General features: G+C 38.7%; 3 protein-coding genes across 4 annotated transcripts; 2 read left to right on the top strand and 1 right to left on the bottom strand.

Annotated features, from left to right (window-relative positions):
- The first annotated feature begins 1,196 nt into the window (after positions 1-1,196).
- Positions 1,197-7,036, top strand: LOC113775105 (sucrose synthase). Its single transcript, XM_027319845.1, has 14 exons — positions 1,197-1,376; positions 3,047-3,187; positions 3,305-3,431; positions 3,511-3,662; positions 3,764-3,956; positions 4,125-4,460; positions 4,546-4,641; positions 4,731-4,904; positions 4,998-5,114; positions 5,208-5,374; positions 5,468-5,692; positions 5,778-6,341; positions 6,443-6,581; positions 6,681-7,036. The coding sequence occupies exons 2-14, from the start codon at positions 3,090-3,092 to the stop codon at positions 6,711-6,713; spliced, it is 2,421 nt and encodes an 806-aa protein (XP_027175646.1). The 5' UTR covers positions 1,197-1,376; positions 3,047-3,089; the 3' UTR covers positions 6,714-7,036.
- A 292-nt stretch (positions 7,037-7,328) lies between these two features.
- On the top strand, positions 7,329-9,204 carry LOC113773561 (pectinesterase-like). Its single transcript, XM_027318198.1, has 2 exons — positions 7,329-8,382; positions 8,510-9,204. The coding sequence occupies exons 1-2, from the start codon at positions 7,329-7,331 to the stop codon at positions 9,202-9,204; spliced, it is 1,749 nt and encodes a 582-aa protein (XP_027173999.1).
- A 409-nt stretch (positions 9,205-9,613) lies between these two features.
- LOC113774990 lies at positions 9,614-22,172 on the bottom strand. 2 transcript variants are annotated; one of them, XM_027319671.1, is made up of 11 exons: positions 21,317-22,172; positions 19,841-20,117; positions 19,473-19,658; positions 18,701-18,853; positions 17,398-17,961; positions 14,707-17,049; positions 14,006-14,196; positions 13,755-13,910; positions 11,747-11,981; positions 10,910-11,223; positions 9,614-10,313 (listed from the first exon to the last, which is right to left on the bottom strand). In XM_027319671.1, exons 1-11 carry the CDS (start codon positions 22,114-22,116, stop codon positions 9,983-9,985), a joined length of 5,550 nt encoding a protein of 1,849 aa, XP_027175472.1. In that variant the 5' UTR covers positions 22,117-22,172; the 3' UTR covers positions 9,614-9,982. The 2 variants fall into 2 exon arrangements, with proteins under 2 accessions (XP_027175472.1, XP_027175473.1); XM_027319672.1 differs by having other exon boundaries at positions 19,841-20,079; positions 21,317-21,400.
- Between the last annotated feature and the right edge of the window lie 1,311 nt (positions 22,173-23,483).

The following is a 23,483-nucleotide window of genomic DNA, read 5'->3' as shown; positions in this document are numbered from 1 at the left end:
GCAAAGTTGATACTTATATGTGTATTTTCGATTCTCCTTGCATGAACATGGTGAATGGTTTGGACAAAAAGAAGAGAATTTGCTTCCCTAAATTGAAACATAAAGATATTATTATTATTAAATTGCTAAATCTTTATGTGTATGCGGTCATCAGTTTCCAAACAGCTGTGTTAGAAAAGGAAAAGGGGGGGGTAGTAGTATTTGATTCTTCAATCTGACCCTTAAAATCTTGAGGCGTCAATCACAAGGTCTACAGATCCACCAGTTGTACCCAAGCCAAGAATACATCTGACACAAAGACGAAGCTACCCTCAAGAAAACATCGAAACCTTTTACCCGCCAAAATAGACACCCGTGTCACCCAGACAAGGCATGATACAGCTTGCTTCGAAGGTGTAAAGTCATGTACTCCTGCAATGCTACTACATTACACGAACGAAGAACGATAATCTTTAACCTTAAAATAAACGAAAAATGCCAAAAAACTTCCCGTACTAAATTGCTATTATCATCATCCGAGTCAAGTACTTTCTTATCCCGTACTAATTTCCAGACTGGATTATTATTATTATACAGATATACAATATCTTCTCTGTTCTTCTAACGTAGAGAGTGACGATTTTACACAAGCGTGACACTATAGAATAAACAAACAAAACAGTACAATTCAATCTGGAAGAAAAGAAAAGAAAATGCCACAGTAGTCAGGTCTCGCCGGGATTAAAAAAATTGGATCAAGAAATTGATTAATCAAATGAAATTGATTAATCAAATGAAATTGATTAATCAAATGAAGGGTCCACAGGATTATTACTGGTGAACAGCAAAACGGGGGTGGTTTTGGATTACCGAGAGAAGTTTACATAGGATGGATGGTGAGTGGTTTTCCACGAAAGGAACAGAGGAACTAGAATAAATTAGTACTACTATTATTAATCAGCTAGAGAAAGAGAAGAAGAAAGGTGGAGTGGACAATTAACCACTGCTAAATGCTCTATAATACTGTGGACAATTAATTGCCTCTTTCTCGGCAAAACCGAGGACCACTAAGTCGTAGTATGGTAGTGATATTTGTCCAAGACCAACCATCATCATGACTTAATCAAGATTGTTTTAATTGGAAGATTTTTTTTTTAATACGGTTTTTGTGTATATAAGGCACGCTCGGCTTGAAGGTTGAAGCACCATCAGAGCTGAATTCATTCATCTCTCTTTTTCGTATACTCCGTTTCTCTGTTACTCTTTTTTTTCTTTCATTTCTCTGTTTCGTGCTCTTTATTTCTTAGGAGGGGGCTCCATTTGGCGCTCTCTTTTCTCTCTCTCTCTCTCTCTCTCTCCACGTTCAATCCATTGCTAGCTACTTTTTCTCCTGTGAGGTAAAAATAAATAAATAATGTCACATTTTAATTTTTTGCTCATGGCATGCTACATTTTCTTGTGTCGGTCGGATTGATCTTCACTGGGGAAATTCTTCTGCTGGGCTTGGATTAAATTTCGTTTTCTTTTCATCAGAGGAGAAAGTTTCTCTTCCAGTATCCTTTCCTTGAGCTGATTTGTCGGTTCTGTTAGATCTTGAGTTGCTAGATACCAGGGAGAAATGGCCGGACCCCGGAAACCGGACACTTGCCTCTTTCTTCTTCTCTGCTCTTTGAAACTTTTGTCACCTATGGCAAGTAATAATAATACTAATAATAATAAATAAGAGCAGGACTATGGAAATTTCTTGTTTAAGAAGTTGGGAGATTTTTAATGCTCTAAAACTGAAATCCGTTCGATAGTAGTATTTATTAGTCAACGAATCCGCATTGACTAATATAATATACGCTCGGTCGGCGCCGGAGATATAACTTCTCCGGCAAGGATGATCAATCAAGAGCTTCTAGATGATCATCCCGGATTTTTCTTTCTATTGTTTCCATGTTTAAGATTTAAAGTAAAAATGGAATGCAGAATCTGTTTAATTAATATAATATATTCTGCAGAAAATTCTTCGTCAAGAAATTTCCATTTCTGAGGGGGGTCTAACCGTCTAGAGCTCTAGCTCATCTTCTTTGTTTCTTCTATAAATTCATGCCAGAAGAACAGTACCCATCTCTCCCATACTTGTTGTTTTCTCTGTTTCTTACGTTTTTCATGTGAGCATCTTTAATTAATCTTTTCTACATACCCTCTCTGGCTGTTTCTGCTCTTTTTTCTCTGGCTTCATGTTTCTTTCAGTTGCTGGTTCCCTGTTTCGCTCTTGCATGTTAAAGTTTACTGACTTTTTCTGCCGAGAATCTTTTGCATAGTTTTGTTCTTTAATGTTGTGTATTTATCTTGATCATTACAACTTATGCACAATATGTTGTTCTGCTTTGTTGCTTAGGAAAATTTCCTGGTAAACTTGTTTTTTCTACTTCAATAGCTAACTGCTCTTGGATCTAGAGGTTTCAGTCTCTGAAATCTGTCATACGGAGTCGTGGAAGGGACATAGATCCTGAGTTGGTTCGGGATCTAATCCTGTTTTTGCATGCTTTAAAAGCTAATCCTGTTTTGTTTTGCAAGCGTGATTCTTCAGTCTTGCTTCAATTATTGCTTCTAACTGGTTCAGTGGATTTATTGAAGTCTTGCATGCATAATTCGTTCAGATCTGATCATGGGGTTTGACATTTAAAAAGTGCTCGTTTTGCAATGTTGCTTGTACTAGCAGACTTGAATTTGTGACAGATTTTGTAACAATTCTTGGTTGTCACGCATGCAACTTTTTTTTTTTTTTTTTTTTTGTTTCTAATTTTGTTTTGGTTGAATGGTGTGATCAAACCTGTGATGAATGCCCAGGTAGAACCTATGCTAAGAGGGGAAAAAAAATCTTCAGGTCAATATGTTGGTAGGTATGCTAAATAAGTGAGTTGGGCTACTGTGTTGAGGTGTTGGGTTTAGAAATATTTAACATTCTAGATTGAATGAATTAGGTGGGATCATTTGACTTTTTGGGTCAATCTCTTGTTATATTATGTAGGAATCTATTCTGGATAAGATGAGATCTGAATTGTTATTTGTTTTGCAGTTGAAACCTGTCTGAGATTTCGTTGGTCGATCCATCAACTGCCATGGCCGAACGTGTTCTGACCCGTGTTCACAGCCTCCGTGAACGCCTTGATGCTACTTTGGCTGCCCACCGCAACGATGTTTTGCTGTTTATGTCGAGGTATATTATTGTTTACTGGGGCTAAACAGCCTAATGGTTTAGATTTACTACTGTTGATTGACTGCAAAGAGAGGGTAGTACTATTATTACCATTGAACTGGCTTTTTGTGTTTGCAGGCTTGAAACCCATGGGAAAGGGATCCTGAAACCCCACCAACTTTTGGCTGAGTTTGAAGAAATTAACAAGGATGGTAAACAAAAAATTCATGATCATGCCTTTGAAGAAGTCCTGAAGTCCACACAGGTAGAATTGTTTTTACAGTCTATGACTAACATGTTAATTACTAGAAAGCAACTCTGTTAAACGGTCTTTACTGTTCCAGGAAGCAATTGTGTTGCCCCCCTGGGTTGCACTTGCTATTCGTCTCAGACCTGGTGTCTGGGAGTATGTTCGAGTCAATGTCCATGCACTCGTTGTTGAGGAGTTAACCGTGCCAGAGTACCTGCATTTCAAGGAAGAACTCGTTGATGGAAGGTAAATAAGTGTCTTGGACTTTATATGGTACTTTTTACTCGGTTAATGACTACATCAATCCCTTTGTTTTTCTGCTTAATTAATGCGATGTGTTAATGCAGCAAAAATGGGAATTTTGTTTTGGAACTGGACTTCGAACCATTTACAGCCTCTTTTCCCAAGCCAACTCTAACTAAGTACATAGGCGACGGAGTTGAGTTCCTCAACAGGCACCTCTCTGCCAAAATGTTCCATGACAAGGAGAGCATGGCCCCTCTCCTTGATTTTCTCCGTGTTCACCAATACAAGGGCAAGGTAGCCTTCTCATAACTTCACTGTCTCATAATTGTTTTCTTTATTGTTAAAATGTTCTGAGAAAGTCAAGATGTTGCAGCCACTTAATTTATATTTGCTTGTGAGAATTATATAATTTTCGACATGTTTTCAGCATATTTTAATAGATAGATTGGAATCCTTCTGCAGACAATGATGCTTAACGACAGGATCAAGGACCTTAACACTCTCCAAGCAGTTCTGAGGAAGGCAGAGGAGTACCTAACAACACTCTCTGCAGATACACCATACTCTGAATTCGAGCACAAATTCCAAGAAATTGGACTGGAGAGAGGTTGGGGTGATACTGCTGAGCGTGTCTTGGAAATGATCTGCATGCTTCTGGATCTTCTGGAGGCTCCTGACTCGTGCACACTAGAGAAATTCCTAGGGAGAATCCCTATGGTATTCAATGTTGTTATTCTTTCCCCCCATGGATACTTTGCCCAGGAAAACGTATTGGGTTATCCTGATACCGGTGGCCAGGTATGTTCTTGATTAAACTCTTTGAATCCCACTTTAATAACGTGCCAGGATGCTTACATTGACATTTTTTTTTTTGGATTTGCAGGTTGTTTACATATTGGATCAAGTTCCTGCCTTGGAGCGTGAGATGCTGAAGAGGATAAAGGAACAAGGACTTGATGTCAAGCCACGCATTCTAATTGTGAGTGCTCTATACCGTTTAGATTTTTGGTTCAAAGTTGTGAATTCTCAAGTGAAACTGGACTAACAATCAATTTCATCTTCTCCTAGATAACTAGGCTGCTACCTGATGCCCCTGGAACCACTTGCGGTCAACGGCTTGAGAAAGTATATGGATCAGAGTACTCCCATATACTCAGAGTCCCCTTCAGAACTGAGAAGGGAGTTGTTCGCAAATGGATCTCTCGCTTTGAAGTTTGGCCCTACATGGAAACATTTACTGAGGTGAGTCCTTTGTTTTTCACAGATCCCTTGGTCATTGAGTTTTTTCTAAATACATGAGCTATCTAACCATCTCTCTGAATTCTCCGTTATCAGGATGTTGCAAAAGAAGTCACTGCAGAATTACAGGCAAAGCCAGATTTGGTTATTGGTAACTACAGTGAGGGTAACCTTGTTGCCTCCTTGCTTGCTCACAAGTTAGGTGTAACACAGGTCTGTGCTACAGTTCTCATTGCTTTAAGTGTTACTTTCTTTTCTTTGGTTTGCAGATAAGATGATTAATGTTTTAGTGTGTTATCTTTGCAGTGTACCATTGCTCATGCTTTGGAAAAAACCAAGTATCCTGATTCTGATATTTATTTGAGCAAATTTGATGAGAAGTACCACTTCTCATGCCAGTTCACTGCGGATCTTATCGCAATGAACCATACAGATTTCATTATCACTAGCACTTTCCAAGAAATAGCTGGAAGGTACATTGAAGTTCCTTGTTTGTAACTAATTAATCTTTGCATCTTAATCCCTCTGATAATCATTGCCTTTTTTGTGTCTTTTTTTTTTTTCAGCAAGGACACTGTTGGGCAATATGAAAGCCATATGGCCTTCACAATGCCAGGATTATACAGAGTTGTACATGGCATTGATGTTTTTGATCCAAAATTCAACATTGTCTCACCTGGAGCTGATACAAACCTCTACTTCCCACACACAGAGAAGGAAAAGAGATTGACATCTTTCCATCCTGAAATTGAGGAGTTGCTTTTCAGCGATGTGGAGAATGAGGAACACCTGTAAATATCTATCTCTTTCCTGTACTAATGGATTAGTTACTACTAAGTTCTCTGAAGTACTCATCAACATGTTTTTATCTGACAGATGTGTGCTAAAAGACAAAAAGAAGCCTATCTTATTCACCATGGCAAGACTGGATCGCGTAAAGAATTTGACAGGGCTTGTTGAATTGTATGCTAAGAACCCAAAACTAAGGGAATTGGTCAATCTTGTCGTGGTTGGTGGAGACCGAAGGAAGGAATCCAAAGATTTGGAAGAACAAGCTGAGATGAAGAAAATGTATTCATTGATAGAAACTTACAACTTGAACGGCCAATTCAGATGGATTTCTTCTCAGATGAACAGGGTTAGAAATGGTGAACTCTATCGGTACATTGCTGACACCAGGGGAGCATTCGTGCAACCTGCATTTTATGAGGCATTTGGGTTGACTGTGGTCGAGGCCATGACATGTGGTTTGCCAACATTTGCAACCAACCATGGTGGTCCTGCTGAGATCATTATTCATGGGAAATCTGGTTTCCACATTGATCCATACCATGGTGAGCAGGTCAGCGAGCTCCTTGCCAATTTCTTTGAAAGGTGCAAGAAAGAGCCTTCTTACTGGGACACCATTTCAGCCGGTGGCTTGAAGCGTATCCAGGAAAAGTAAGCAAGCAATTTCACAACGATCTTCTACATTACTCTGTACGAATTAGTTCAGTTATAGTTGACAGCTAAAATGACTTTCACCTGTTTGAAATCCAAAGGTACACCTGGCAAATTTACTCAGATCGGTTGCTGACGCTGGCTGGAGTTTATGGATTCTGGAAATGTGTTTCCAAGCTTGATCGCCAGGAGATCCGCCGTTATCTGGAAATGTTTTATGCTCTCAAGTATCGCAAGTTGGTAAGTTATCTGGTCTTGAGTTGATGAATCTGCATTGTTCAGCTCTCCTCTTCCAAAAGCATTTCTTCTTACAATCGTGTTCTCTGTTTTGGGTTCCAGGCTGAAGCTGTTCCATTGGCTGTTGATCAGTAAGAGTTTGCGGCAGAAAAAGTTGAAGCACGTGGAGGGAGACAAATAAATAAAAAAGCTTGAGATCGTGTAAAAAGAAGAGGATTGTGTTTTTGTTACTTCTGCTAGTCTTGCCTTTCTTTATTGTTGGTTGGTTGTGTCTGTTAGTCCCTGTTCAAGTGTCAATTAGGTTCTTCTTGTAGGTGATTTTCGTTGGGTTGTTTGCCATTTCCTTTTCTTTTCCTGCTTTTGGTAGTGCGAGTAATTGGGCATTTTCAAATGTCATTTTGTAATAAGATCAATTTACCTTCCATTTCGACATTATTATTATTTTATTTTATTTTTTTATTTTTGGGCTTCTGCGGTTCTGTTGTGGGAATGGATTAGATGCTCGGTCCATTTGCGATACCACACAAGACAGCATCACCTATATTCTTGCCAGCAACCGCCTTAAATTGCCATCACATGCCACTTAGCTAATGTAACGGTCAACAAAATCAAGATTCCCATTTTTCTCCCTTTTTGCCATCCGACTTTGCCCCGCTGAACTTCAGCTATTCACCTCTTTCGAATCTTTAATTGGCTGATCATGCTTCTTTATAGAAGTTTTAATCTTAACTGGCTTCGCTCTCAATCATAATGAAGAAGCCCCAAACATTGAGGGATCTTAAAGAAGCCCGGAAGGAAGCGATCGCAATCACGGTCTTCCTCGCTCTGATAGCAGTTCTGGCTGCTTTAGTTTTCATGAATCCCCCATCTTCAAGAAGTGCAAGAATTCACCATCCAAGACCCACGAGTTTACAGACTCCTCTGAGTTCGGTGATCAAAAAAGCTTGCACTAAAACTCTTTACTCTTCTTTGTGCTTCACCACCCTCTCTTCCATTCCTCCCTCCAACGCAACCGTAACTTTCCATCATGTTCTTGAGTTTGCTATCAATCAAACCAAGGAACATGTGTTGAATACCCAAGTTGCAAGCGTGGCTCATTTTGAAAACCAAGAATTGAATGCACAGCAGCAAAATGCACTTAGGGATTGCATGGAAATGCTTGATCAGACCACTTATGAACTTGAACAAGCCACTGATGACTTGCATAAATTTCCTTCAAAAAGAGGATATATTCCGAGATCTCATGGGTACCTCAAAATCCTCCTCAGTGCGGCAATGACTAATGGGTACACCTGCATTGATGGTTTGTCTGACTTGGAAGAATTAGGTTCAGATGGCCAAAAGGATCTGAAAGGCCACTTTGAAAATTTGCTTACTCCAATCTCTCACATGATCAGTAATTGTTTGGCCATGATCGCAGAAGTGGAGAGGGAAATGCGCAAAGAAACTCTCAACAATCCAAGGATGTTGAGTATGAAAGTGCAAGAAGACGGATTCTTGGATTGGATGACTGTAGCAGATCGAAAACTAATGGAAACACCAACTGAATTGAGTCCTAATGTAATTGTAGCCTCTGATGGCAGTGGAGATTACACAAGAATTGGGGAGGCAATAGCCAATGCACCAGACTTTGGCACGAAAAGATACGTAATAAAAATCAATGCAGGAATCTACGGTGAGAATGTGGTCATTCCGAGGGAGAAGATTAATCTGATGTTAACTGGAGATGGGATGAACTCAACAATTCTCATTGGGTCCAAAAATTTTGTGGATGGATACTCAACTTTTGCTTCAGCCACCCTGAGTATGTGAAGTGAAGTCTCTTCTTTTGGGTTTTATTTTTGTTTCGTTTTGCTTTGTTTATTATTTTTCAGAACATTTCTGGATTTCTCATACTGCGTAGATACTATATTTTATCTTGGGATTTGCAGCAGTGGTTGGAGACAAGTTCATTGCCCAGCACCTATCAATCATTAACACAGCAGGGGCAGAGAAGCATCAGGCAGTTGCCCTGAGGGTTACGTCCAATGCTGCTTTCTACCGTTGTGAGATGATCTCTTATCAGGACACTTTGTATGCACACTCCCTGCGTCAATTTTATCGTGAATGCTCAATTGGAGGCACCGTGGACTTCATCTTCGGAAATGCAGCTGCAATCTTCCAAAACTGTCTCATTCTTCCCCGCAAACCAGGTCCAGGACAGAGAAACATGATCACTGCCCAGGGGAGGGAAGATCCCAATCAGAATACTGGCATGATATTGCAGAATTGCACGATAAAGGCTGCACCAGACTTCCCATTTCAAGATAGGAAATACTTCCCAACATTTCTGGGCAGGCCATGGAGGAACTTTTCGAGGACTATCATCATGAAGAGCTATTTAGATGACCTGATAAATCCGCAAGGATGGAGTGTGTGGAACCAATACAGCAGGCTGGACACCATTGAGTACATTGAATACATGAATACAGGACCTGGCTCCGACACCAGAAGAAGAGTTCAATGGGGAGGGTACAAGAAGAATTGCACAGAAGACATAGAGAGACAGTTTGCCGTTGGAGCATTCTTGCATGGAGCTGATAACTGGTTAGAATCGATAGTGTTCCCTCTCTTGAGCGGTTCCTGAACTTCATATTGCTGTATATACCAACTTGATAAGGAGTATTCTAACATGATTACGGACCAAACTTCAGCTTTGTTCACTTAGTGTGTAGTCAACAGAGATCAGTGTTTTCTCCACTTAGCTTCTCCCTGTACGGCCTCCTGTTCATATTTGTATGCATATTGACCTTTTCCTTTAAGAAAAAAAAAAACAATTGGAGTATATCATGTATCTTGATTTCTAAACTCCAATTGTTAATAATACACAACAGCTTAATACACGAGCTCATAAGGTGCAGATTCACCTGCCAATTGCCATTCACAGCACTTTATGTGGCAGGCACTCCTGTTGGTCAGTATGTAAAAGCTCTGGATGAATTAACATAACACGAAGTGCATTTTGTAAAATAGGCTTGCACTAACTCATGTATCTATTAGGTGAAAGAATTTGAGCATCATACACTCTAATTATTTCCATACCAACCTCTATTGCCAAAAAAGTGAAAAAGTATTTACTGTTGGCAATTCCATTATACTTCAGACTGCAAAACTTACATTCTCCCAGCGTCATCAGAGTTACAGGCAGAAATTGACGGGGTATCTCTTTCTATGACTATTTACAGAAATTACCGTTCCATATTACAAAATTTGTCTCATTCCCTGTACGCTACTTCTCGAAATTTAAAAGCTATACACTTGGTTGTACACCCCTGCAAGATACCAAAAGTCCGTGAAGTTGATGAAAATTGCAAGCAGTTCACTGACACTTTCTCTCTCCAGTGTCCTCTTAGTTCTCTGCTTTCTCATCTTTCCCTTGCAGTCCCTTCTGAGAACTCCCTGATGGCCCCAGATTTCTTTCTAAGAAGAGGTTGCCTAGGATAAAGAATAATAGCCAATGCTAGAGAAAACGCAATACCCACAATCCCACTAAAAGGTTCAAAAGGGTGAGAACCGCAGAGCCAATTTGGAAGACTGGGACTGTAAGTCAAAAACCCACCTCTTTGTAAGATGAAACTAGATACAATTATTCCTGCACGAAGCCCAATTGGAAGGGATAGGCTCCCTTGGCTTCTTTGTCGAGCGCCTGCTAGACCTAGTGACAATAACCATAACCCTGGTATAGCCCATGGGGACCTGAAATTCCATTTGACCAGAAAGGATTAGTTGATTTCCGGTATTTTCAGCAACAGCACACGGATGCTAAGAAATGTAAATGAACTATAGAAAAAGTAAGCCAGAAAATATGGGTGCCCCTCCCTTGTCCCCAACCACCCCATCCCCCCCTAAAAGAAAAGAAGCAAAAAGAAGAGAGAGAGAGAGAGAGAGAGAGAAAGAGAGCTGGTGCGTGTCCTGTGGTATGTAGCATGCACTAATATATGAGAAAGCAATACTCAACACAAGGTAGGGTTGAGCTGCTTGAATGGCACAGGCAGGTCTGCATATGTGAGAGAGAGAGAGAGAGAGAGAGAGAGAGAGAGGCAAGGGAGAAAGTTTCTAGAAACGATCAGGAAATGTAATTAACATGAACAGAGAAGCTGCAATATAGGACGGAGGGATTTTTAAGGTAAGGTTTCTGCTGCAAGTCCAAAATAGACAATAGGAAAATCCATGTATTACAACCCCACCCCTTAATTCCTGCAGTCAATCATTGAACTTTTAAGATCATCAACACAAAAGGAAAATTCTCAATGAAGAGCCAAGGGGAACACTGGATAACAAAAGATACAGACCTCTGTGACAAAGAAAATGCAAGTCCTGATATGATGATCCCATGGTAATATCCAAAGTCAGCAGCAATTTCATCAGGCAACCATGACCTAAAGAGCAACTCCTCGACAATTGCGACACCAGTTGCTGTTGCAAGTCCTCGAAACACTAACCAAAGAAGTCTCCCACACACTTTAAGCCATGTAACAGCATCTGAAGATGATGAAGAAAGATAGGTAGGCATAGATGGGTGGACAAATCCAGAAACAAAATTTGCATAATGTATCAGCAGAACAAGCATGACTCCCCAAATCAAACCGTACGCAAAATGTTGGACCTGCAAGCAAAGCAGTCACATTAGGTCTCTCTTGAAGCTAAACAATACAAAATTAAACTTAAAAGCTTTCAAACGTGTATAGAGAGAGAGAGAGAGAGAGAGAGAAAGAGCAGAGAGCGGGTATTAAGCAATTCAAATTGGACTTATAAATAGGAAAATAAAGAAATGCAATTATTAGATGAAGCCAGTTTCAATGATACATCCCACCTTAAGTGTATTTTGAACAAGTACCATGAAATGGATGAAATTGAAATTGAAGTGTATTCTGAGGTTCTTACAACTATTTTCATTAGAGGAAACAAAGCAGTGACCAACATTTGCGACTATTAAGTAGCAAATGGGATCGTCTAGGAAAGTCCTCTTTGACTTAATGCAGAAAGGGGGGACAAGAGATCAGCCCCACCTATATTGCTTCATTAAACAGTAATACTAAAATAGACAACAGATTGGCCACTATCCAGAAGTGATAAAAAATTGCATACTTTTCTATGAACATACAACAGTTGATTAAGAAAGTCCATACCTTTGATGGTGAAGTCAAATCCAGCCCATATTGCTCAAGAGGATTATCATACCCGCGAATTCTTTTGCCCCATAGGGTAACCATCAGCATAATGGAAACACAGAGGCCAACAAGGCAAGCAAGCTCTGCAATCCTGGGCGAGTTATGTGTTGCCCAGCTTTGCACAAGTGTTGGAAGCAATGGAACAACAACGGGTGACCATAAAACAAGCACCATCAAGACAAACCCAGAAATTCTGAAAATGTCCAACCCCAAATTCTGTTGGTTATTCATTTAATAAATACAAATATCTGCATCACATGCATTAACATGCATGTATACTAAGCAATCAACAATCAATATGACGCCTATCAGATACTCTAATGTAGTCAGATCATCCAATTAGAGTTTGACCATCAAAAGCACATAGTGAATTCAATGAACAGAGTAGCAAACACAGTGACAGGTAAAATACAATTTCTAGAGAATCCCAACTAGGGGGTTAAAAGTTAACTTGCAAAGATAATCAGAAACAAGTCAGATTTTGCCATAAAAGCAGCATTAGGTTATTTTTAAAAAAATGAGAAAATACTAGAATAAAAAATAATAAAAATTTTGCCCAGTTGAATTTAATTTACATAGAGCAGAAGAGTTGGAAATGATTACAGACTGACTCTGGAGTCACATAGATGTTGGAAACCATTCCAAATTTAGCAGAATTTAATGTGCTTCTTTTATTACAATTTTTTTGTGCAAAGGCAGTATAAGAAAGGTGTCATTTTGAGCACTTTGCTTACATAGGACTTTTATAAGAAAGCAATCTGCTTCAAAGTTCAGCTGTAACAGCGCTGAGTTCATGATGTTTGACTTATTCTAAATTTTGTTTCTATAAAGTAGGAATGCATAATACTTTATAGAATACATTTAAAGTATATCAATTTATGATGAATGCTACTTAAAAATGGAAAATCTTGACTTGGATGTTACAACATGATCCAGAAAAACAAAAAATTTCCAGTGCAACAAAGTGAAGATGGCTCTAGAGTTCACTGAATTAGCTCATACAACTATAGGGAAACATGAAAGAATTGAGAACTCAGCATAATAATTTTTAAGGTGACTAATACTAGACAACTTGTCCACCTAGGGTAGACAGGTGGATAAGTTGAATTGAATGTTCAAACACAGCATTAAAGTTGGACCTTTCAAGTTACCAAGAGTACAACCAATTTGTTTATGTTATCAGGTGGATAAGTTGAATTGAATGTTCTAACACAGTATTAAAGTTGAACCTTCGAAGTTACCAAGGGTACAATTTGTCTATTTCATTAGAGTCTGCCTAGGTAAACTTGTTTCTGTCACAACTATTAAGTCTTTCTTGTCAACTACTAATATTCTCAAGCTACATGTAAAGAAAAGGAACACATGGTGACATATCTACATCATAAAATTTAGTTTCTATCAAGTTTCTAACGTTAGCATTGAGGAGGGACCATGGGTGAACTATCATTCTCTAATTACTGATTCATTTAGGAGAAGGAAAGAGACGGCAATCCTTCTTGTTTAATTCCCAACAACAACTCCAGAAGTAAGAAATTTCCGAGAATATTTAAATTGCTTTAACCACAATTTCCATCTTAGTAACCATATTTTTGTTATCTGCTATTATTTATCTCAGAAAAGAATATTTGCCCATTTTTATCCCAGAAAAGAATATGGCAAAGATTAGTATCTCTCAGATTGAGATTCTCTGATGCTTAAGGAGGTTACTTAATCATGAAAGATATTTCATTGTTTTTTATTGGTGTTGGAAACAGGGAGGGGGGGCGAAGGGGGCGAGGCGGAGTGCTGGAGATCCGTCTTTGTGATCACTCAGAGAAGAAACGAAATTTTGAATAGAGAAAATTTCAGCGAAATGTAAATTGTGTTGCTTAAGGCTTTTAAAAGCAAATAGAACTTTTAAGAGATAAAACCAGATCATCAACTTTCCATGTTTAAAAAGAAAGGAAGTGAAGCAATGAAATGGTACCTCTGAAACAATGGCCGTTCAGCCACGTGTAGAAATGAGATGAGCTTGTCTGTCAAACTCAATGCACCACGTATACCACCCCAAAGCAAAGCAATTTTGCCTACAAGCTTCAAAATGCCACCCTTTTGTCCTAGTTCTGTCAACATTGCAACAAGCCTGCCAAACAAGGAAAACTGTCAGGAACTTTTGGAGTACAAAATATGGTAATTTCATTTGCAGATTCAGGTTTGCACGAGAAGAAAATGTCAGACCTTTCATGATCCACTCCGCCACCTTCCTTTGTGGGTACCATAGGAGCAGCAACCAGCAGAGCTTTCTCAGCTAGGCTTGTGACTATGTTATTCTGGGTTTTCTCAGACATTTCCTCCTCATTATTGGGGCCCTTGAAATGACTATCTTGCTCCTCCAAGGGCTTCAATAAAGTTTCTGTAGTTCCAGAACTCTACATTGACAAAGATACAAACTATTAGAGAAAACATGTGACTGAACGCTGAAAACTGAGTCATGTATTTCCTATAACAAATTGGTAATGGAAACACATAGCAATAGTGCACTCTCTCTTACACTCGTGCACACTCATCCAAACAGTTTGAGACAGGAACAACTTCTCAGAAACTTCAATGGCACTTAATGACAAGGCTCACTAATAACAACAAAGGAGAGGCCTGAATAGATTTCAGTTTTCATTTTGGGACAATAAGCAAACAAATATCTCTTGATTGGATATACTAGCCTTCATGAAAAGGGAAACTTAAGGAGCTAAGATATATCTTTACTCAGGCTTTACCAAGTACAGCATACAAAAATATACACCAGAAGATGAGCTAGGATAACATTTCGTTTAATATGTAACCGATGCTGCACAAATGATGTTGAAACCCATGGATTGGGATGAGAAAAACACTTCAAATCAACACATAGTAGGAAAGTATGTTTCACAAAAAACCACTACCTTTTGTTCTACGAGCAAAGCAGAAGCACCCAGAGCAGCAGTGACGGCACCGATCATAACAGTATTTCCATTTGAACTGTTAATTGCACTACTTTGGCTACACTTGTCAGCTGAACTATCCCAGTCATCCTTCTCATATATCTTTCCAGAAACCATTTTATCAGCCTCTTTCATAGTTAATCGAGTATGATTTATATTCCTTGATTTTTCCACTTGATCAAGTATCAGGTGTTCATTCTGGCTATTACCATTTAATGCAGCTACATCAAAATAATTTCTCAAGGCAGCTAAGCTAGACCCAACAATAACACCAACTGGCAAAACTCTTCCTAAATAACTGGTTTCCTGAACAGCAGAAGTTATTGCTCTTATTATATGCTGTCCTTCAAGTGTCCCAAATTTATCCAAAGTAAGATCTTTTCCTCTCATGATAAAAACCTGCTCATCATGCCCTACTGACAGACAGACAGAATTGGCAACTAGATTCAAATCTTTGGCAAGTTTGGGCTGCATTTCTTCTATATCTTTGTCACTTACCCTTCGTTCAACTTCAAGCTTTAAAGCATCCAATATGATACCTTTAACCAAGAGTAGTAGTTCCTCCAAATTGTCATCACCAATACCCACTCTAGTGTGTGTTTTTTTGCACTTTTCAACTCTTTCCTCTTGTCTATCAGAATCAAATATAACATATGATGGCTCTATAATACTGTCTACATCTGTACTAAAATTGGTCTCAGCTTCAGTTTCACCTTTTACATCAGTAATATCACCATGAATGTTGTCACTGTTATTTTGTGGTTCCTCCAAAAGTTTCCACTTACCTTCTTCTGGAGAGTAGTCAAGAAATAAAGTTGCTGTTGTATCCATATCTAGTGTTTTGGTATTGCTCATTTTTGACATCAAATACTTTTGAAGAACCTCTTTGTAAAGATGGTCTCCATATAAGTTTGTAGTTACAGACGACAAATTGGGTTGATAAATGACATTTAAATATCTAACTAGACTTTCTGTTGACAGCTTTCTCGTGGGCAAATCTTTAATCCTTCCATTTCCTTCCCTTTTATAACTCTCTGAGTGGGTTTCCCAAGAGAGATTGGTATCAGTACCACTGCTTATAGCAGGATCTCTTCCAGTGTGGTCATTGGAGGTAAATTCTTTAGAAGTATGAATACCAAATGAACTGTGACAAGGTATGCTCTTTTCATTTCTGTTCTCCTCCTGCTTTTCCAATTTGTGGTCATCATCAGTAAACTGGTTCTGAGCAGTTGGGTCAACTTTCTGGTCCTGAGTTTCACCTCTTTCTTTGGGTTCATATCCAATGTTTTCTCTCTTTTGATTTTCATCGGTACTATCCTTGGCTCCATCACCATTCTCTCTTCCTTCTTCTAATTGTGTGATCATGTCCTCAATTACATTGAATACACTATTAACTGCCACTTGCGTGGAATCATCAATTCCTGTAAAAGCATCAAATGCTTGAGAAACATCAAAGCTTGGAAGCTTAGAATCATATTCAGCTGAACCAGCCTGAACGCTGTTTTCTTCTCTTTTAAGACTACTATCACCTTCTTTTTCCTGGATTTGGCTCTCTGACATGGGAACTGGAGCAGAAGATCTGTCCTCTGTCTGAGCAGCTGGCATACTTATTGTTTGGTCAAGATGAGAAGATTCAGCAGTTTTTACACTATCTTCCTCGCTACTGCTCTCCCCTTTCATGGATGACTGACCTTTCCCACTGTCATTCTCTTTGTGTTGTTCAATGACCATGTCCTCAGCGTTGACTGTTCCTTCAGACCTACCAGGCAACTCGGGCTTAGAAACTGTTTCTGACCCATTTACCAAAGAATCAGAACCTAAACCAGTTCTATCTCTAGAAGAGTCCATATTTTCCATGTGATTTCCCAAGTCATTTGTAGCCTTTTTATCTGAATCAAGAATCTCACCTGCATTACCATTTGTCATCGGAAGATGGTTGGAGTTAGCAGATTGTTGTCCATACTCTGATGCCTGAGGTTCAGATTCTGGTCCCACAGAGGTCTTGTCTTTGCTAATTTTAGACACATCTGCAAAGTCATCAGTCCTTTGTGATTGAGCTGAAGGTTGAGGATCTTCATTCCCATTATCTGTGCTAGGCTGTCCAGTTTTCTCTTCCACTTTTGACTTCAATCGTGATGCCATGTCAGGAATTCGTCCTAGGCTCAGGAGCCTATCAATTTTTAGATTTGGATCACTGTGCAGGATACCAGAAACAGCAGTTGTAAGCTTTCCGCGAACATCTTCAGGAACAGTGCCTTGCAAAGCATTAATTAATGTCTCCCCCTGACCCACAGCACTGAGGACCTGCACATGATTACCAAGCAATTTAGAGACAACTGTTAGAATTGCACATCACAATATTGTCCTTTTGGCAAATAATATCTTCTAGAATATAAAACTATAGCGGGTGTTGCCCTCTTCCAAAAAAAGACAGCGGTCAACTAATTTCAAATGTGTCAACAGCAGAGTCATTAGTAATAAGAAATATCTATAAGCCTTTATTGCCATCTCTCAAAAATGCTTTAACTCCTCTAGATATAAGATGCTTCACATAAGGACCTTTACATGACTCTGCAAAATATTGCTTTACTAGGATGAGCAGATACAGTGATTAAATTTCCTGAAGACACACAAACTATTCAAATCTATTACCTTTTTCTTTTGTTCTTCTGTCAGTGTGTTGGGCATTGTAGCATCTAGCATATTCATAACAACTTTTGCAGTCTGTAGGACCTGGCCCATTTCACCATCATCAGGATTTGTAATCTCCTCTCTCACTAATTGTGCATCTATAGAACTACTTTGGCCTAATGAATCCTTATCTGGTCGTAGTCCTTTTGATTCTTGTTTAGATCTTGAATAAATTTTAGCTCTAGTATCGCCTGCTTCAAATATATCTTTTCCAAGATTAAGGGAATGCACTCCTAAAGCATCAAAGTTTGGAACATTCAAGAGCTTGTTCACTCTGCCATTTTGGTGCAATGCTCTGCTTTCAGCCAGTGTTAGACCCTTGGGGGGATTGATGGTAACATCAACATCTTTCAATCCTAAAGCATCAAAGTTTGGAACATTCAAGAGCTTGTTCACTCTGCCATTTTGGTGCAATGCTCTGCTTTCAGCCAGTGTTAGACCCTTGGGGGGATTGATGGTAACATCAACATCTTTCAAGAGTGGATGTCGACCCTTTAAAAGTCCAAGCTCCACAGCTGCAAGCCACTGTAATGCAAGCATGTAAGGAATCTAATGAAGTACACACTGTAGGATAAAGAAACTTGCTGTATTTAACAACCAAAGAACCTTATACCTGACTTGATAGAGAAGCCAACCTATTGAATTAAAAAAGCAAGATAGCATGTATTTAATTGTAAAAAACTATTTACGTCCATAAAGAGAGCCGATGAAGCAGGAGGGAAACAACTACCCTCGACAAGGCAGCCCCCAAATGAGAAAAGGAAAAGACATCAAAGAAGCAAGATTTTTCTCTGACTTTTTCCCTTTTCCTGAATATTAATTGACTGAACCTCATGTTGATTATTATTCAACTCGCAAAGATAAGACCACTAATAGATATTTCACTCTACTATATTTCTACTCTATGATATTACATAAGCTATTCACATTATGTAATGCAGTAATCAATAAGAACCTCTGTAAAAAACCAGTTCAAAAGAAAGTGTCAGCTTCGTCTTCATCTAAAGAAGGGAAATCCCTTTTACCAAGTTTTCCATCATGTTGCGAGGGAAATTCCTAATAATGTTCTGCAAGCTATATTGTGGCATAAACTAAGATTGTAAAGCAGTAATTATATTCCAGAAAATTGCTCCACTAGTAATTATAGAAACAAAGTCTTATGTAATTAAACAATTAATCCGCAATTCATTACAAAAAATAGAACATTAGAAACTAACTTTTCTGACTATGACTTGCTAGGGATTGCAATAGTTCCCATCATTACCTCAATAGTGAGATGCTGGCACCAGGATACAGTTGATTTGCTGCCTGTGATTTCTTTAGATGGCAAATAAGAGCACAAAAGGAGACTGGTAAATGGGTTTTCAGCTATCAAACTGCGTGGAGTAGAGAATATTGGAACTGTCCCATTATCATTCTGCTAAATTCAAAGAACCATCATTGTCAAATTTATCAAGCACAAAGTAAACATGAGCAGATATTTCTGGGGATTCGGGATCCAGAATACAATACTTGGACTAAAGTATACTTGCTACTTCAAGACCATCAAGCACATTTAGCAGGAAAAAAAACCTTTCAACATTTTCCAACAAATTTCAAATGCAAAAAGTATAGAAGGCTGGAAATATGTTTTCCAGAGAGAGAGAGAGAGAGAGGTACTAGACAAATACTACCAAGGGATTGGTATAAAATAGTTACCAGACAATGGATGCAATAATAGCACTGGAATTGCATCCTAAGCAGTTAAGTTCTACAAATAGTTTATCACCTTGGCAAGGGAAAGCAAGGTGAATGCACTAGAAACAATGCAAACAGAGAACAGCAGAGATCTAGACATGAAATGCTCCATTACTTAACTGAACAACTGAGATAAACAAGATATACCAGAAATGAGCAGCATATGCAGTCAAAGAAGACTTTTAATTTGTATCAGCATTTTGAGATAATTAACTCGTAAAGAATGATAGATCAGAAATTAAAATGGGGCAACCAGACTGGTATCCAGATGCATTAACAGTAGAACAACAAAAGAACACCTGTATGAAAAGAAGCGGAATCTTCACTTTTCCAATCATGTCTCGAGTACTAGATTTTGCATAAAAATCTTCAATCTCATCAAAACCATAAGATACCATGGATATTGCTTTCTCAAAATCTCGTACAGAGGTTGACAAAAGAGCTTTCTCGACATTGAAACCTTTTGCACGGCCTTGAAACAGTTCCTGGATGCATAAAGTAAATATTATCTACCATCATAGTAATCAGAGAAAAGATAGGATCAATTTAGCTTAGAGCATATTCCTCTGCCATAAAGTACAAAGACCTTTCTAAATTGCAAGATATGCATAAACAAAAGGGCGAAAAGATGGAAAGCTAATAATGCATATGCCATAGGAATGATAACCTTGTTTGAACGCAATATATCAATCAAGCCAGTTTTAAGCTTCTGATCTAAGAAGATATGGTATGGAGTTGATCTTGTCACTTCCTCCAAGTCAAAAGGGTTGTCTATGCATGTTGCAGCTGTAAGAGGTGTTTTCTCTCCTATTTCTGCCAGGTACTTGGTCAACATATTTGCGCCATAACCCCAGCCAACAGCCATCATTGTTGTCCATGGCCTTGCCTTATTGATAAACTGTATAGCTGTGGAGATATCATCGCTGTCAGCAGCTGTAAATAACCTACATGAATAAAGTAATTAAAGTGTCCTACTATCAGATATCACGCACAAATATTTTAAAGGGTCAGAAGCAGGAAGAATCTTTCATGAGGAACCCAAACAGGAAAAAATAGGATTTGATTTCAGTTATAGAGTTAGCACTTCAACAAGCGTCAAGGTGCATAACAAACATGCAACAAAGTTATCCCTACTTTTAAAGGAATATTAAGAGACTGGAGCAACAGCCACTTAAACTTCAAAACCATGTGGTTTAATATCGGGAGTGAGGGAACTTAAAAATCAAAGTAATACACATTAGGATTACTGAACAAGAGGAGCGGTGTCCATGACATAAAACATTTTCTAAGCTTGAAAATAGCAGTAATTAGAAGCCTAACTTCTTGAGCATCAGGATAAATTGTTCAAACAAATGATGAAATAAGGAACCCTGTCTATTATTTTGTTGATTCACCCGGACAACAATATATTCCCAGCTATTTTAGCCTGTGAGTACACATCTCCTATTTTGTTTGTACACTTTTCTACACAATTTTATATTCTCTTTTTGATAATCTAGTAACAAAACTTTCTATTTACTCCTCCACAACTCATGAGAGAGAGGAGAAACATATATGTCAACCAAATTGTTTGTGTTAATGCATCACAGGTTAACTGTTAAATCGACGTAACTAGGAGAAAACTATGTCGGTACATTGTGGGCATTGACAAACAGGTACCTAAAGGGAACTTATTAGAAGTGGTCCAAACTGCTAAACTTTTTGAGAAATGAAGATAAATTGGGTCACTGACCAAAAGCAAGGGGACGCTAAATGTTAGTCTGTGCACTTCGTATCACAAAGTGAACGTATGGATGAGTGCCTAGAAAAATCCCTTTTGGTAAAATACCAAGCACCCAACTATCAGGAACCTTACTGCAAATCTCTCAAGCACCGCTTGATAATTAACAAATCAAAGTACTGAACAGGAAACAATAAACGATAATTTAATTCTAAGTCTTCGGTTCACAAAACTCGAGCATAATTAACATGCACAACAATTTCACAACTCACTCTCCTGTCCATCAGCTAAAACTTCTGTGCAGTTAATTGAGCAAGTAGTCTTTAGTACAGTGTCAACACCATCAAATTCTATCAACAAAGCAGCACTAAAAGTTAAAACCCAAAAAAAAAAACTACAATTAAATCAAACAGAAAAACTCACCGTGGCGTCGTAAGTGGTGAACCAGCACACCCCCTAGGGTTCATGACAACCGGGAAACACCCTCTCCTAAGACAGTCACACACAAACTCCCTAATATCCTTCTCCATGCTCCCTTCTGCCGTCCCCGGAACGATCAAAATAGTCGTATCCAACCCTCTCTCCTCCTCCAAATCCAAATTCGCCGGCCAATCTAAGGACAAGACTCCTCCATCCTCCGTCCCCACGCAAACTCTCTGATACACCAACTTCTCTGCCTCCTCCACATCACCTTCCTTCACTTGAATTCTCCCTCTGTTCAACCTTACAAAGTGTCTATCTTCTTTCATAAGCTTCTCATTTACATCCTCCAATAATTCGCTCCCCTCGACTGATATCGAAGGACATCGTAACACCACAAACCGATTAAACGGTGTCGGACTCGTAAACAATATCCAGTCACCAACGAACTTATTATTCCTATGTTTTCTCGGAATTCTCATCAATTCCGATTTCTCGCTAAATTGAGAGAAAAAAATTGCCGCGCCAGAGGCAAGACCTAGGGCGGGGGCGAGTAAGTGGAGGGAATTCGCAGAGGAAAACTGAGAAAATAAGCTCTGGAAGAGATTTTCGAAAGGCGAGGAGTCCAAGAAATTGAAATTGAAGTGGCATCGGATTGTGAGAGATAGGTTTTGAGTTGATTTGAGCTTCAATTTCCGGCGCTTCCATCCTCGGTGACGAGGAATCGAGAATTTTCTCTGAGCTCCCGACTGAGGTGTCGACAATGGCGATTGATGGTAAAAATTCGGAATTTTGAGGCTCATTTGGTTCTCCACCTGGGACAAGCTTTTCTGGAAAAAGCTACTTGTGTGTGATAAAAGGAAAAAGAAGACGAAGAAGCGGCATTGCTAGCTGGAGAAGCCAGTCAAATCAGCAACTCAAGTGGAGACTGGGGAGTTTACGGTGGAGAAATGCGGTGGAGAGATGACGTGGCTGTGGTGGAGCCCGGTCGTTGGCTATATTCGACGCCTATGAGTGGCTGGTGGAACGGTTCAGCATTGAACATTTGCGAGGGAGTCAGTGGGTCCTACTCGTGAGTTAACTTTTGCGCAGAAATACCAGAATTTTGAAATCAGGCAAATAATTGGGCTGGGCTTCTAGAAACAGCAGGAAGGCAAGGGATATGGTGGTGTTACTTTGGGCCAGAGATAAAAGGTATAATATTGGGCTACAAGGACCAATCTTGTATTGGGTCCAAAGATACCAAGTAGCAGTCTCTAGTTTTCCAAAAGAAAAAAGAGTGTACAAAAGTTTTTTTTTTTTAAAAAAGAAAGAGTAAATCTTATATACATTAGTAGTGTATACACTATTATCGTTAGATTCATGACATGTAAGTAAAAATTGAATTTCAAATTCAAATTCAAATTTTACATACTTTGTTATTCATCCAACGCTAATAGTATATACACTGTTAATGTAGGAAAAATTAATCCAAAAAAAAAGGTGTTTTGTGGAGAAGAATTAATTCCTCTAGATGGCAAAGGAGAAAAAATTAATTCTACGCCTTACAAGTAAGAGAAAGGAAAGAATTTTAAAAAAATTACTACTGACTTCACAATCAACTGGCAAATGTTCCGATCAGCTAATATGCAAGATATTCGAGACATGATCTAGTCGGACAAATTGCGTAATGTCCCTAACAGTTAAGCAAGATATTGGTAACATTAGTTGGTTTGACAAATTGTATTTTTAACAGTAAGGGAACGGTAGAAAAACCTCACCACTACCTACTATAATAATCCCATTAATTTAAACAAAATACTAAGATCTTCTATAACGGGCCAAACAACTTCTATGCTATGCGCATTTTTTTGAAAAACACTCTAGAATCTCATGTGAACAAGTTGGCACGGAAAAATTTTAAATAGATAAAATCGTGTATTATCTAGTTCTGATTAATTACTGTGTGCATTAAATCAGTTTTCATAAACACTGCTACTATTGGATTAAAAAGATGTTTGGATTGCATTTTTCTGAATTTTTTATAAAAAAATTACTACAACAATTTGATATATATATATATATATATAAAAGGTAAAAAGATGATTGAAAAATTAGTAATTTTTCTTTGAAAAACAGCGTTCCAAACAGAGCCTACGCGGCTGTCATTGCTGCAAAAAGTGGCCTATGA

Source organism: Coffea eugenioides, chromosome 6 (genome assembly GCF_003713205.1).
Source record: "Coffea eugenioides isolate CCC68of chromosome 6, Ceug_1.0, whole genome shotgun sequence".
Classification (NCBI taxonomy): domain Eukaryota; kingdom Viridiplantae; phylum Streptophyta; class Magnoliopsida; order Gentianales; family Rubiaceae; genus Coffea; species Coffea eugenioides.
This window is presented reverse-complemented; position numbering and strand designations above follow the sequence as displayed.